This window comes from Adiantum capillus-veneris, chromosome 29 (assembly GCF_014529385.1).
Source record: "Adiantum capillus-veneris isolate H3 chromosome 29, ASM1452938v2, whole genome shotgun sequence".
NCBI lineage: Eukaryota > Viridiplantae > Streptophyta > Polypodiopsida > Polypodiales > Pteridaceae > Adiantum > Adiantum capillus-veneris.
In genome coordinates, this window is record NC_140959.1 from 23849676 (window position 1) to 23864951 (window position 15276).

At 45.8% G+C, this 15276-nt stretch overlaps 1 protein-coding gene across 1 annotated transcript in view; it reads right to left on the bottom strand.

The window, feature by feature from the left end:
* LOC147418899 (uncharacterized) overlaps positions 1-14719 on the bottom strand; it is a 59231-nt gene extending 44512 nt beyond the window's left edge. Inside the window, exon 1 of the mRNA XM_086506367.1 lies at positions 14311-14719. Within this exon, the coding sequence (XP_086362493.1) occupies positions 14311-14625 (315 nt within the window). The 5' untranslated portion in view covers positions 14626-14719. The remainder of the gene's footprint in view (positions 1-14310) is intronic.
* Positions 14720-15276: the final 557 nt, after the last annotated feature.

The window sequence follows — 15276 nt, forward strand, 5'->3', positions numbered from 1 at the left end:
AAGCAATTCCCCGGAAGAGATCTCTGCATAGAAAATCCTCTCTTCCAATCCTACACACAAAAGAGGTGTGTTCTCGGGTTCCTTCTCGTAAATCAGCCCCGTCTACGACATTTATGGGCTGAAAACAGAGAAAAACAGCAACTTCTCGCGATGGAAACACGCTCCATAGGCACATCTTCGCGAGGGAACTCGCGCACTGGGTCTTGGCGACATCTCGTACACTTTGGGGCAGCCATGGGCATCACCGGCAACGTCTTCTTTACGGCTGAAATCTGCAGCAGCATCTCCTCCTTGCAAAGATTGGTCCTCCCCTTTGAGTGAGGGCATGAGATGCTTTTATAGCTCCCAGCCACGGGCACGAATAGCTGCTCGCGTAGAGATCGCGGCTGCTGTTTTTTTTTTTTTTTTTTTTTTAATAATAAATTTAAACGCATTGTTCCGCCAGAAAAAGAGAGAGAAAAAACGTTGGCTGATCTGTTGCCTTATTTATCAGATGGCCGCCCACTTATTAAGTGGGCGGCCAGCGTATTTTAAAAAATAGTATGAATCTGCCCAGAAACTCAATAAAACCTTATAAGTTAAAAACAATGCTTTCACAGCACTTCCCAAGCGTCCCTGGATGCAGTCACATGCACAGTTGCAATGCAGACATAGACATCCTCGCGGGAAAGCATCTGCTTTCCCGAAAAGCAATTCCGCTTTCATAGAAAGCATCTGTTTTTCCTCAAAGTTTCCTCTGAACCCATCTTCATTCAAGTGCTTGTTTTTCCTTGTGCACAATTCTAACACAGTTCAGAATTTCCTCCCGACTATGGATATTCCCTTTCGGATGCACCCGTCACCCACCTTGTGACGCATCAAGAATACCCATCACCTAGTCCTTTCCTACCGAACTTACGGTACAATCTCCTTCACGATGCTCTATGTCACCCATCCTATGACGCATCAGAGATGTCCGTTCCCGGATGGTCGGATACTTCTTTCCGATGCTCCCTGTCACCCATCCGATGTGACGCATCAGAAGTACCCGTTCCTGGTGGCCTTACAGATATTCCCGTTCTCAGTGCTCCCGTCATTACTTTGAATGACGCACTAGGAATCCTCTGTACTCGGATGTCTCCAGTGAGAAAAGCCCTCTCACTTAAAATTCCAATAATTCATTTAGAATTATTTTTCCTTGGTGTTCCAAGCGAGAAAACCCTCTCACTTATAAATCCAATAATTCATTTAGAATTATTTTTCTGTAAGATAAAGCCAATTTAGCAACACTTATACATGGGACTCAGACAGGTTTTGTCAAGGAACGCAGTATCCTTGACAACATCTTTACGTTCTGGGAGGCTTCTGCCCTGGCACGGCTCCGTGGTGAGGACCTTGTCATTCTTCTTCTCAATTTTGAGAAGGCATACGACAGAGTTGACTGGGACTTTCTAGAGGGCGCTCTACGCAGGATGGGCTTCTCAGATGCTTAGATCAGAGGGGTGTCAGCTTTGTACAAACAGGCTCACAGTCAGGTGCTTTTGGCAGGAGGGAGAGGTGAGCGCTTCATGCTCACACGCTCGGTCAGACAGGGTTGTCCTCTTGCCCCCTTTCTCTTTCTGTTCTATGCGGAGGCGATGAGCAGATTTTTGGTGTCACAGCAGGTTGGTCTTCGGGGCTTAGCACTCCCTATTCGGGCGCACTGATCAACTGGAGAAAGACAGTGGCTTTCTCGGTTGGTAGTGCTCCTGTGCCAGATTGGATGCCAGGAGAGGGTTTCAGGTGGATTCCCCCAGGGACTGTAGTAGGGACTGTAGTTCGGTACTTGGGTTGTTAGGTTGGTTTGGACTTGTCTCCCGAGCAGCAGATTGCTCCTCTTCTCCTGTCCATCAGGAGAAAGCTATTACACTGGAGCTCAGCACGACTTTCGTTGGCTGGTAGAGTAGTAGTTGCCAATCAGGTGCTGTTGGCAACTATGTGGTACATCACTTCCTGGTGGATCTTCTGGAGTTCTTGTATCAGCTAGGTAGAGAGGCTGATCAGGAGCTTCCTTTGGTCAGGACGTGACACTCAGATAGCCCGAGCCAAGGTGGCTTGGTCGGTCATCACGCTTCCTTGTTCTCAGGGAGGGCTTGGGATCACTGATCCAGCACAGCAAAGTAGAGCCCTTCTTGGGAAGTTCATAGTCAGGGGACTTCTTCCAGGTGAGGAGCCCTGGAAGGAGTTCTTGCTGCAAAGGCTTCGTGCCAGGGTGCCTCAGTCAGGAGGCCCTTGGCAACCTTCGACCAGATGGATCTTTGCAGAGATGCGCCGAGTTGGTTTGAGCAGGAGACTGGAGGACCGCTTCGCTGTGAGTTTGCTTCGATCTTGGGAGCTCTTACGGCGTGGCCTGGAGCAGAGACAGCTGACGTGCACGGAGGAGCGCCTACGGCAGCCCCTTGTCTGGAACCCCATGGTTAGCACTCAGATAGGCCACTTGGTTGGTAGTCGGCCTCATGTTTCCTGGGGTCCCATAGCAGCAGCAGGTCCAGCGCGCTCTCTAGGTAACTGGCTAGAGTTCACAAGTTTGTCAGAGGAGGTGTAGGGTTTCCAGCTCCAGGGCATGAGAGGGGTGCAGAGCATGTGTCAGGACATCTCAGAGTCAGTTTCAACTGAGTGGCTCACACCGCTTGAGCCAGTAGCACCCCGGTGGATGGGAGCCTTCACACGACTGGAGGTTCTCATTTCAGTCAGGGCCTGCTCAGAGACTGTCCCAGCCCTGTTCTTCGAGCTTTAGGGTGGGGGACGATTACAGCGAGTTGCAGTAGAAGCCCCGCAGGTAGCAGAGTGCTGTTTCCAGAGGATCCGAGTTGTGGGCATCTGTGGGAGGACTTGCGTCATAGACCCTGACCCAACAGCTCTTGAGACTGGACACTGGAGGCTGTGGGCTTGGGAGTGTTGTCCACTGGCACGAGTACAGTGGGATCCTGGTGAGTGGCAATGGAGGGACCCCTTCTCTTCTACAGACCACCCAGGAGTCCCCTTCTTTCAGTACACTTTTCGGCTTGGACGTCATATACTTGCATCACAGAGAGAGGCCCGCCCCGCTGCAGCACGTCATTGGCTGGAGGAGGGCCTCACAGTCGAGTTCTGGGCAGCCTTTTGGCAGAGGCTGTGGGACTCCAGACAGCCAAGGCGCGTTTCAGTGGCTGATTGCACACAGAGCTACAGCATTAGGGAGCTGGCTTGTGCATAGTGGTCTCTTGGCCGCATGTGCAGCCTGTGACCAGTTGGTAGAGAGTCAGCGTCATTGTCTTTGGGACTGTCCCTCGGTCCAGCAGGTGTGGCTACGAGTTCTTCGGCTGATGCCTACTCTCTCCACGGCTAGACAGTACACTTGGGGGGCACCGGCTTGGTCCACTCTCACGGGCCCGGCACTTCAGTTTGAGCTATCTTCCACCAGCAAGATGATAGTGATACAGGGGGGGCGACCTACACTCCAGCCTGCTACAGAGCTTACTCCACAGGAGTGGTGCAGTGAGAGAGAGGAGTGTTGGGAGCTCATCAGTGGCCTGACACTTTGGTTCATCTGGCGGGCCCACTGTTTCCGCATTTTTGAGGCTCGCTCTGTGCCACCAGCAGAGACTGTTCGTGAATTTTGGCTAGAGCTGATCCATACTCTCAAAGGACAACTTGAGGGACTACAGGGCAGCTCCAACCGCATGCGGGAGCGCCACGAGGCTTTCCTTCGACTCTGGCGCCCTGGGCCTTTCTACACCATTGTCCAGGGTGTGCTCAGATGGCACTACCGACCACCTATGTGGCTCTTCCCTCCTCCCATCTCTTGATTTGGCCTCATTGTATATATGTTGTTCTTTCATTGGGAGAGTCTCCCCATCATGTTTGTCGTAGCCCCCTCTTGCAGAGGTGGTTGTAGCCCTACGGGCAGTTTTCATTAACTAACAGAAGGATCTTTTTCTCGGAAAAAAAAAAAAAGAATCATCTTTCTGTGTACTTGATTTTTGCACGTGATGTCTCAGATAGTGATCAGTCGAATTTATCTGTGTTAGATAAAGAAAGGTCAGCATTTTTGCAAAAGTTTAGTGACTGTTTTTCTGATTCATTACCGTCGCAATTGCCGCCAAAAAGACCTGAGGACCATCGGATAGATTTGGTGCCATGGTGTAACCCACCAAATAGACCTCCCTACAGGGTTACTGCGGCGCAACAGAAAGAGATTATGGGCCAGGTTGAGGAGTTATTAGAGAAGGGGCTGATTCAGCCTAGTTCTTCACCCTTTTGCTCCCCAGTGCTCCTAGTACAGAAGAAGGATGGCTCATGGCGCTGTGGGCGGGATGGAAACACACAGAACGCCTCTATAACAACCCGACACACACTCTTGGGAAGATACACACACACACTATGGGGCACCACTCGGCTTACTCAACCCGCTTGGCCGAGACAGGAAACACACACAAGGAGCGGGAAGAGAGAGATTTCCCACTTGCCCACTCACCACTCACATACACACACTCACACACACACTCTCAATTCAGCTCAAAGGAGGCAAATTTCTGTTGTTTAGACTCAATGAAGCTCAGCCCAACACCAATGGGACAAATAGGTTACACAGTAATGAGGAAATACACCAGATACAACCACAAAGTTAAGCAGAGACTTCACTCACCGGAGAAGATTACACAGAAAAACAGCAGAAAATCTGTGAGGAATTTGGCAAAATGGACAGCGCCATTGCGTCCGGAACGGCCAAAAACCCCACCCTACAATGTCACAGCGCTCAAATCCGACCTCGAATGAGCAGTTTAGGGTCAAAAAATGCTCCAAAATGAGCAAAAACACAGTTGCGGCTGTTCCTCCTCTCTTCTCCACGTTTTTTCTAGTCTTCTCTCAGTTTTTTCAGTTCCCACACTTAGCTTTATTATTTGGGCACCTTTGGCCTTTTAGATGACCTCAAACGGACCCCGAACAGGCCAAAAATTGACCTCGCAGTGCATAGTTGTCACCTTTTTGCATCCATCCGCACACCTGGCACTTGACTTTTTTCAATAATGCATCCCGCCACCACGTGAAGTGGCCCCAAAAAGTGGTCCTCATGATGACCTTTCTGCAAGAAAACATCCACGTTGTGTCCGTACTTCTCCACGTATAAATATTGACCCCATTCGGCCTCCTGACGCCACTAGATGCCATCTGACGCACCTGCTTACCTCATGTCGTCGGCCCGCGGATAGCTTCCTCAAGAAGTTTTACGCGCTGCAAACTCCTCCTTATCATAGAAAAAACACACTGGTACTAGTAACGATGAAAATCGATGCACTATGTACATGTTGTCCTACCTGTACACATGTGGGTCCCACGTAACCACCTGGCTATGGAAAATGGGCAATCCTTTATTTGATGCACCATGCATGTGTATGTACATATGCGCAATCCTTTGCTCCAAAAAACTCCTGACATAATTTGCCCATCCCCTAGCATGCTAGATCATTCATGATCAGCAGCAACAAAAAGAGATGTGAGACTCGCCGCATCACAGGTCTCCTCATCCCTCACAGACATCACTTGTTCTTCATAAAGCTCATCTTGCTCCACCATCATCAATCTAGCATGATACAATTTAAGACGCAAACCATTTACCCTTGACTTATGTAGAATCCCATCTAAGTTAGCCAGCTGATATGTACCATTTGGAAAACACTCCACTACCTTGAAAGGGCCTTCCCACTTAATTTGAAACTTCTTTTGGAAGGTATTGTCTAGCTTACTGTTGTACCGCAAAACCAAGTCATGCTTTTTGATACCCTTACTTTTGACCTTTTCATTTATTTTTGCCAAAGCCTTATCTTGCATCTGCCCATAATGTTCCAATGCACTCATCCTATCCAGCTGAACCTCTTGTAACTGCAAGAGCCTCTCTTTGAATGTATCACTAGGCGGCCCAAGCAACTTTACTGCAGGCAACTCTACCTCCACAGGCAATACTGCTTCCTTTCCATACACCAAATGAAATGGAGTAAACCCTGTACCTGTCTTCACTGAAGTACGGTAAGCCCATAATGCACTAAGCAATTCCAAATCCCAATTCTTTCCTTGGTGCTCTGTCACTTTCGAAAGAATTTGTACCAACTCACCATTGAATCTTTCATTTAAGCCATTACACTGCGGGTAATAAGGAGTGGTATGTTGGTGCTTAATCTTCATCTTTGCACATAAAAAGTCCAGCAGTTTAGCTCTAAATCCTGGCCCCTTATCTGAAAGTAGCTCAAGTGGCACCCCAAACTTGCAACATATTTCATCATACACAAATTTTGCCAGATCCTTTGCAGTGGTCTGTTTTACTGCTATAGCCTCTGCCCACCTAGAGAGGTAGTCCACTGCAGTCAAAATATAACTTTTGTCCCTGCTTGTGATAGGTAACGGGCCTATTGCATCAATCCCCCACTTTTCAAACACATCAAACGCCATAATGGTTTTTCGTAGCTCTGGCTTCAAAACTCTCTTCCCAAATGCTTGACACCTATTGCAAGACCTACACCAATGGTAAACATCCTTGTGCAAACTAGGCCATACATACCCCTCTTGCAAGATCTTATGCAAGGTGATCTTTAGAGCAAAATGGCCGCCACATGCGCCTTCATGATTCTCTTCCAACACTCTGTAAAGCTCCTCCCTCCAAGGTACACGTCTCAATACAAGATCAGCCCCTTTCATGTATAAGACATCACCCATCAATTTGTACCTGTATGCTCTACGCACAAAACCATACTTCTTAGACTTCTGAATCTCCTTTGGAATGATTCCTGTTAGCAAAAACTCCTCTTCTTGAGCCAAACTTTCCCGGCCATGATAAAGAGGTAAAGTGGTCCTCAACACAAATAGCTCCCCAATCATGCTTTGAGCTGCTTCATGTGCCTCTTCATTTAGAGCACGTTCAATGTGTCTGATGCTCCATGCTTCAAACTTTTTTAACAGGCCTTTAATTCTGAAGCACATTTCCTTCAATGAAGTGTTCTTGCTTTTCCACACACCCAACACTTGCTTCACAACTAACAAGGCATCACCTTTTATGCTCAACCTTCTAATCCCATGCTTCAAACAAATGTGTAATCCGGCTTCCAAAGTAGCATATTCAGCCTTATTGTTACTATGAGCATCCAATTTGAACCCTCTCTTGCATACTAACTTCCCCTCCGGATCATAAAGTGCTATACCCCCTGAAGCCGCATCATGGCTCTTTCTGTATGAGCCATCAAAGAACAGAACATGTGCATTGCTGATCTGTGGCACTTCTTCAACTGCCTTTCTCACCACCTCTTCCTTAACAAGAAGGGGATTCTCCTTGTAAGTCAACAAATCAGCTAGGGTAGCCCTTGTACTGTCTTCCACTAAAAAAGAGAACTCAAACTCCTGCAGCTCTATTACCCATTTCTTGACCACATTTGACATGTTAGTGCCATTAATTAATTGTGGCAAAAATGCATAACTCGTCAAGAAAACAAAAGGTCGTGGTAGCAAGTAATGACAAAATCGTCGACAAGCAAATATTACAATGGCCATCACTAGTTCTACGTCCGAGAATTTTCTCTCTGCTACCAACTTCACTCGGCTTGCACAATACATTGGCCTCATATAATGGCTGCCCTTCCCCTTTTGCAATAGCATGGCTCCAATGGCATCATCCCCTACTGATGGATTCACATAAAACACTCTCTCCCAATCAGAAGCCTGCATGGCTGACAACCCCCCTAATACCTCTTTCACCTCTTGAAACACTTCTTCACACTTGTCATCCCATTGCAATGGATCATGCTTTGCCACTTGTTGTGATGGATAAAGGAGCTGCGAAGACAATGGAATAAACCGCACCATATACTTCACCTTGTGTATAAAGGTTGCCAATTGCTTCGTACTCGTAGGTGATGGAAGAAGAATGATAGACTTAACCTTGTCAGGATCAGCCTCAATGCCATTTTCTGACACCATGTGGCCTAATAACTTCACCCTTGGCTGTGCTAGATGACATTTTTTTGGATTTAGTTGTCCTCCACATTCATCATATCGAGCCAATACCATCTGTAATTTCTCATGATGCTCAGCCCTACTGCTATAAACACAGAAGTCATCCATAAAAGCTTTAACACAACTACCAATGAATGGTTCCAATACCCAATTTGCTCTCTCTTGATAGAAAGATGGTCCATTTGACAACCCAAACGGCAATACTGTGTAGCAAAAACAGTCCCATGGCGTAATAAAAGTTGTCTTTGTGCGGTCTTTAAGAGCAATCTTTAGTTGAAAATAGCCTGAAAAACCATCACACACACTGTACCTCTCATAACCTGCCACTGAATCCAAGATCTGATCGATAAATGGAAGAGGATATGGGTTCTTCTTAGTGGCTGCGTTTAAGGGTTTAAAATCTACACAAATCCTCCACTTCCCATCCTTCTTTGGACTGACTACTACTGGACTCACCCATTCTGTGGTCTCCACAGGGACTATGAACCCTGCCTTCAATAACTTGTCCACCTCTTCCCGCAAGGCTGCCATTTGCGCTTGACCCATCCTTCTTAACCTTTGTCGCACTGGCTTAGCACCTTCTTTCAGCTCTATATGCATCTCTTCGTCCTTGAACCCTCTGATCTCTTCATATGAAGTAATGAACAAATCAGGAAAACTAGCCAGCATGTGCAAATATATCTCCTTCTCCATAGCTGAGAGGTCTCCACTGATCATTTGTGTCATCAATTCCTGCTTCTTTGACAACTCAACCTTGGTTTGCATCAGCCCTTCAATCACTTCATAAGGCCCTTCACTTTCATCTTCAACCTCATTTGCAAATGCGACTACACCAGACTCCTGGATTCCTGTATCCATCAAAAGAAATGCAACATCAGCATCCTCATCACTGCTGGTAGTACTATCACTATCCTCATCAGTCACTGTGGAATAGTCTTCATCACTAGACTCATCCTCATCTTCATAAAGCTCTTCTAATCGTTTCCTTGTGTCCATATTGTATAGCTTCTTGGCACCTGTCTTTCCATAGAGGCTAATAGTACCACGTCTCCAATCCTGAACAGCTCCGACTGCACGTAACCATGGTCTACCCAATATAATAGGATATGCTCCCAACCCTGCTGGCATCACATGAAAATCAACCACTGTCTTTGCATCATAGGCCTCCACTTCTAAGCTCTTTACAACACCCAAACATTTTACTTTTTGATGGTTTGCCAATCTAATCCGGAAGCCTGACACCCTAGACACTGTAAGACCCATCTTCTCAACGCATGAGTGTGTTATCACACATATTTGGGCTCCACCATCCACATAACCTTGTCCTAGATTTTTTCTTTTATGCCACACATCTACTATTGGACAAATGTCTGGTAGCTCATCCATTGCCAACACCTTCACTGAACCCCTCTTTGGCTCTTTCTCCATTGGGTTAACCATCCTCTTCCACTGTCGCTTTAGCTTAGGAACCATCTCTATAAGCTTCCCAAAAGTAACATCTGCCTTCCTGCTTGTCAGATCCTCCTTCAAGTCATAGCTTAATTGCCCATCCCCTAGTGGAAAATCTGAAACATGAAACTTGCGACGAGCCCTCCTTTTCCTCTTCGCCTTGACATCCTCACCTTCATGACTCTTTCCCTTCTTCTTACTAGGACCTGGGACACTTCTTCCTTCCTTTTCCTCTGTAGTCCTCTTCCCAATAGGCATCACTAATGTATCCTCTAGCTTTGATGCCTTCTCCAAGGTAACCACACTTAACACTTTTGTCTTTCCCTTTTCCTCCTGGGTTAATCCACTGGTTCCTTCATCTCCCTTAATTTCGATGCCATAATCATTTGACCTATTTAGCACCTGTCTTGGCAATGGATACATGTCTCCATCCATCCTTGGTGGCTTATCACATTGCGGGCTGATGTGGCCCAACTCTCCGCAATTATAACATGTGGACGTCTGCCACCAGAACCTACCATTGCTTTGTCCAACACCATTTCTAGGTCTTTCTTCACCTCCTGGTTGATTTGCAAACCTCCCTCGACCTCGATTATTTCCCACTTGACATAGCATGTTTAGGCTGAGATTCTTCATTAAATCTATCACTTGCCTCATGTCTTGCCTTAGCCCATCATCTTGCACTGCTGTAGTGACCACTGCTGGCATAACCTGAGGAGTAACAAAAACCATTGGTTCATGATGAACCCCTGGCATGTGACCTTACAAAGAATCCCTAGGCTGAAACTCAGGCCTCTTGGGTGAAGACTCAACCCCTAACTTGCTCATTTTCCTCAGCTTCCACTCTTTGTTCCTTGCTACCTCTAGTGCATCTTCATATGTTCTAGGCTTCTTTAGCTCCACTCTCCAACGTATATTGTCCCAAAGACCAACCAAGAATCTGTCCTTCTTCATCATGTCAGGTGGGGATACTTGTGGTGCTAAGGCCTTGCACATCCTCTCCCATGCCAACGAAAACTTACGTATGTACGCATCTACTGGCTCACCTTCCTTTTGCACCAAACCTTGTACTTCTTGCCACACTTTGTCAGGATCTTCTACCTTCACAAACTCCACTTCCAATCCATGCCTTAGATTGTCCCAACTCAAGCTTATAGGTGGATCAGCTACACGCAACTCCTCTTCAAATGCCTTGGACCAAACTCGTGCATCACTCTTCAAACAAATTTGGAGAAGACGTAACATCTGCGCTGGGTCATGGATCTGGTTGCTAATGCAGGCAACCTCCATCTTTTCCAAAAAGTCTTACACATCTTCATCACTTCTTCCATGAAACTCTGGATAAGAGAAAGCCATGGCTACCCAAGCTCTAATGCTTTTAGAACCCCTTCGAGAATGTGCATTGACTACGGGGCTCTCAACAAAATCACCATTAAGAAGAGATTTCCAATACCCACGATCGACAATATACTTGACAAACTACACGGTTCTTCATGCTTCAACAGAATCGATTTGGAGTGGCTATCATCAGATTGAGATCGCTCTTGGAGATGTGTACAAGACTGTGTTCAGAACATCCTTCGGATTGTGTGAATATTTGGTGATGCCTTTTGGTCTCACAAATGCTCCTACGACGTTCAACAAGATGATATCCAGATTTTCAAAAAGCATACGCAATTTGTGGGCACTTTCTTTTACGACTTCATCGTGTTCTCCAAGAGTGAGGAACACAAGAAACATCTCTTAATTGGTCGTGGTCACTCTTCAAGTCATCCCTTTGATGGAGGTGCACGTTGTCTTCCATTTGGCGGAGTTATCTCCCTTTGAAGGAATGTATTTTCTTGTGGCGTTGTTTGGTGGGAGCTTTACCTGTGGGCAGCACATTGCATGCTCGGCATAGCACCTTCTTGTTGTTCAAGATGTCGTGCAACGGAGGAGACTGTGCCACACTTACTATGGGATTGTCGTTGCTCCAGATCCTTCATTCGACAGGTGTCAGCTGCTCCTCGGCTCCGTTTCCCTTCCACCACTTTCACAGACGGTTTTGGCTTTTTGGGATGCTTCGGTCTCACTTTGAAGTCTTTTTTGCTTGGGTCAGATTTTGGGTTCTGTGGGCCATCATCGCAACTTCTTGATGTTTCAAGGCATTGACTTTACCATGTTTCCCTATTTTAAATTGTCGCTTGGCCAAGCACTGCATTTTGCTTATGAGGCTGGGGATATTACTCTTGATGCATACAAGATCTACTTTGATTGTTTCTAGCCCTCAGAGCATCATACAGCTCCGCCTTTTGTACCTCTTTTTTTCCATGGGCTTTCCTCGGTTTGAGTTTCCCAATCAAATCTGATTTACAAAAAAAAAAAAAGTATGTGTGAGTGTCCTTCTTTATTTTTAATGGCTTTAGGCCCCTCAGCAAAGGTTCTTCAAGTTGTTGGGGGTTAGGAATTTTAATCCAGGAATTTAACCCTAACCCTTCTTTAATACTTGGGCCACTCATCGAGGATCTGTAAGTTGGTGAGAACTAGGCCCCTCGGCCGGGATCTGCAGGTTGGCTGGGATTAGGACTAGGGTGCCCAACCCAGTCAGTCTGATCAGCCCAGGGTTTTTGCATCTACAGCCCCTTGGCGTTTTGGCTTCCCATGGCGAACACGAGCCGGATCAGCCCAACAACCCTAGTGTTCGCTAAAACCTAACACAAAGTTCTCACTACAGCCCAGACCTTCGGCAACCCATCGAACCCTCTTCTCGGCCCTTCCCTCACCGCATCGAGTGCTCCCATCACTGTCTATCATTTGCTCCATCATCAGCTGCAATTTCAGCCCTGCTTAACGCGTCAAATCTGTTGCGTTTTTGCAGCCAGCCTTTAGCCCTTCATTCTTCTCACATCGGGAACCCCTTGGTGGCCATCAACAACCCCTCATCGAGACCGATCCAAAGATACATCAAATCAACCCCCGAGGTGCTTCATTGTGAAGAGTTACCGCGGCGACATTCCCCATTCGAATCAATAGAGTCTGCATTTGAAGTATTGCATGTGTGTGCATTCCATTTACGCAATCAAAAGCAAATACCACATCAATAACGGTGTGGGGGCCCCTTGAGAGGATTGGTTGGGACCCAGTTTGGTTATGTCATTTCCCTCTTGAATGCCATTTCCCCGTGTGGTAGATTTGGTTATGCCATTTCCCTCTTGAATAATAGGTCTTGAGTTCAACTCTCCTCATCGGCGGATAGATCTTTAAGGTCTCTTGGGATAGTTTCCTACGACGTTAAATTCTCTTCTTCTCGGGGGGGAGGGCGCGCACGCGCTAATAAAAACAGGAAAATGGTATAACCTTTCTATCACCCAAGTGTGGTAGATTGGTTATGCCATTTTCCTCTTGAATAACAGGTCTTGAGTTCAACTCTCCTCGTCGAATAGATCTTTGAGGTCTCTTGGGATAGTTTCCTACGAGGTTAAAATTCTCTCTCTCTCTCTCTCTCTCTCTCTCTCTCTCTCTCTCTCTCTCTCTCTCTCTCTCAGATAACCCGTCTCTTTCTACCACACAAACCTCTCCACGGTTGCCTTCTATATGTACATGGATGTATGTGGCATCGTAGATGTTCTTGAGTGTTTGAGGATCCGATCGAGATTGGAGTCAAGGTGCCCCCGGATCAAAGCTAGTACATGTCTTCATTGCTTCTTCCGTTTCTTACTCTAACAAGAAGGTCTTGCAATTCCACGACTGGGAGGAATGTTTCTTTGGGGATCCTTCAAGCACATTATATATGTGTGGCATTGAATAGTTCTAGTCTAGGGTTTGGCTCTGAATCGTAGTAGCATGCCCACATGGCACATCAAGCCCATGTTCCCATGGCATTTGGGCATACATTATCTTCTGAATTTCATTCATGTTTGTAGTTGGGTTTTGAAGCATAAGCCCAAGAGCTTTATAAAAGGCTCTTGGCATCGCTTTGCAATTATCTACCCATGTCCAGAGCTTCAATAAGAGCACGCAAGGACATTGTCCTAAGGAATTCAAACTATGCATATTGTTGTTGTGAATACAAGAAATGCTACAAGCATCCTAGTTGCAAGAGTTCCCAGCTGCAAACTCTTGTCAATGCAAAGAGTGAGGTAAGTGACTCATGCTTTGTATCGAGTTTTCTTTTGTTCACATGTTGCTTAAAGTTGCAACTAATGATTACTACTGTTACACACATTGTGGTGCATTGTCTTCACCACCTATTGCCATGGCAGCGATTGGTTGCGGTATCAACAATGGTGCACTGCGATGGAGACAAGCAATTTTTGGCCCACGCATGGAGGAGGAAAGACAAACATTTTGGAAGACTTTGGCCAAGAGCAAGAATACTTGAGGCTCACTTGAAACCAGTATCCATAACACCTTTGGCGTGCCAAGGGTAACCCACCTCTGTTCAATTGATGCTCTCTTACTTCCCATTCAGCATCTTAGTTCCCACTAACGATTTAAGCACGTTGCTAATCCTCATTCTTTAATGAAGGTAAATATTCACCAGCTTTTCCACCAAAATGTGAGGAATGTATCTCGTAAATGACTAACATAACTTGCCTGATGGGGAGCCCACAAGATCGATTAAGCAATCCCCTGGTATTCCTTCATTTTCACTCTCTTTTCATTACAGAAATGGAGAACATTTCTAGTACATGCTGAAAGAAAGCTTTATCAAACACATTGACCATCAGTACACCCTTATCCCAATTGGCTTGTCGAGGCTTATTTTGCAGGAAAAGAATTACAGCACTCAAGACTTCCCAAATTCCAAAACTCTGATTGCTCTTCGTTTAAAGTAGGTTGCTTTGATTCTCATATTAGAAAAAATAAATAAAGGGAGGCCACCTGCATGGAGAGAAGGTGAGAAAGCTCCTTCTCCAGCCAAGCTGAGAGTTGTTGGGAAGCTCCATAAGTGCATTTCTGAGAAGCAACGGGTGGGCAGATTCCCTCTCCGTGGCAACAAAACACCACTCTCCCTGAGGAGGTGAGAATACCCAGACGAAGTCTTTTCTGGTTCCTTCCACCAAGCAAAGGTATCGCTAGTGGTGATGCAGAGAAGAATGTAGAACAACCTGCTGATGGCTGTAATGCAGAGAAGAATGGGGAGGGCGCGCAACAACCCGCTCCTTGGGCACGCATCTGAGGTACCAAGTCGTGCATGGGGGGATGGGAGCAAAGTGCCCACAGTGAAATATTCGGGATCGAACCTGGAAGTTCTCGATGTTTCACGAGGCCATCCTTTCTAGTCTGGAGAAGGCTTTTGTACCTTGGTCATAGAAGATTTCTATATGTATACTCTTTATAATGCAGCTTAAAATTTTCAAAGAAGGAGAGGGTGTCCACGTGTCATTCTTTGGTTCATTTCAAAAAACACCTTACAAAACATCTAATATAAAATGCAAAAGTAAAAGGTAAGATTGTAAGAAATAACAGTCATTGCACAATGTAAGAAGTGACAAGCTTTTTCAAATGTAAAGTCAAAAGACTTTGTATTTTACATAAAATAAATGTTGAAGTTTGATTGCACATAACAAAAAGGGAATAACTTTAGTGGAGGTTTTGTTACTTAATGCGAATTTACTTTTTGAAGATATAACCAAAAAAAAAAATTTGATTTTTTTTATTTAATGAAAATATATTTTTTGAAGATATATTTGGTTTTATCTTCTCAAGGGACCTTTTTCAAGAACAACATTAATATGTTTTAGAAAATTTTGGAAGTATGTATTTTTTTAAGAGCTTGAAAAAGCTCGCCTAACGTCGACTTGGGATTGTTGCTTTGAGGACATGCATGACATGCAAATGCAGGGG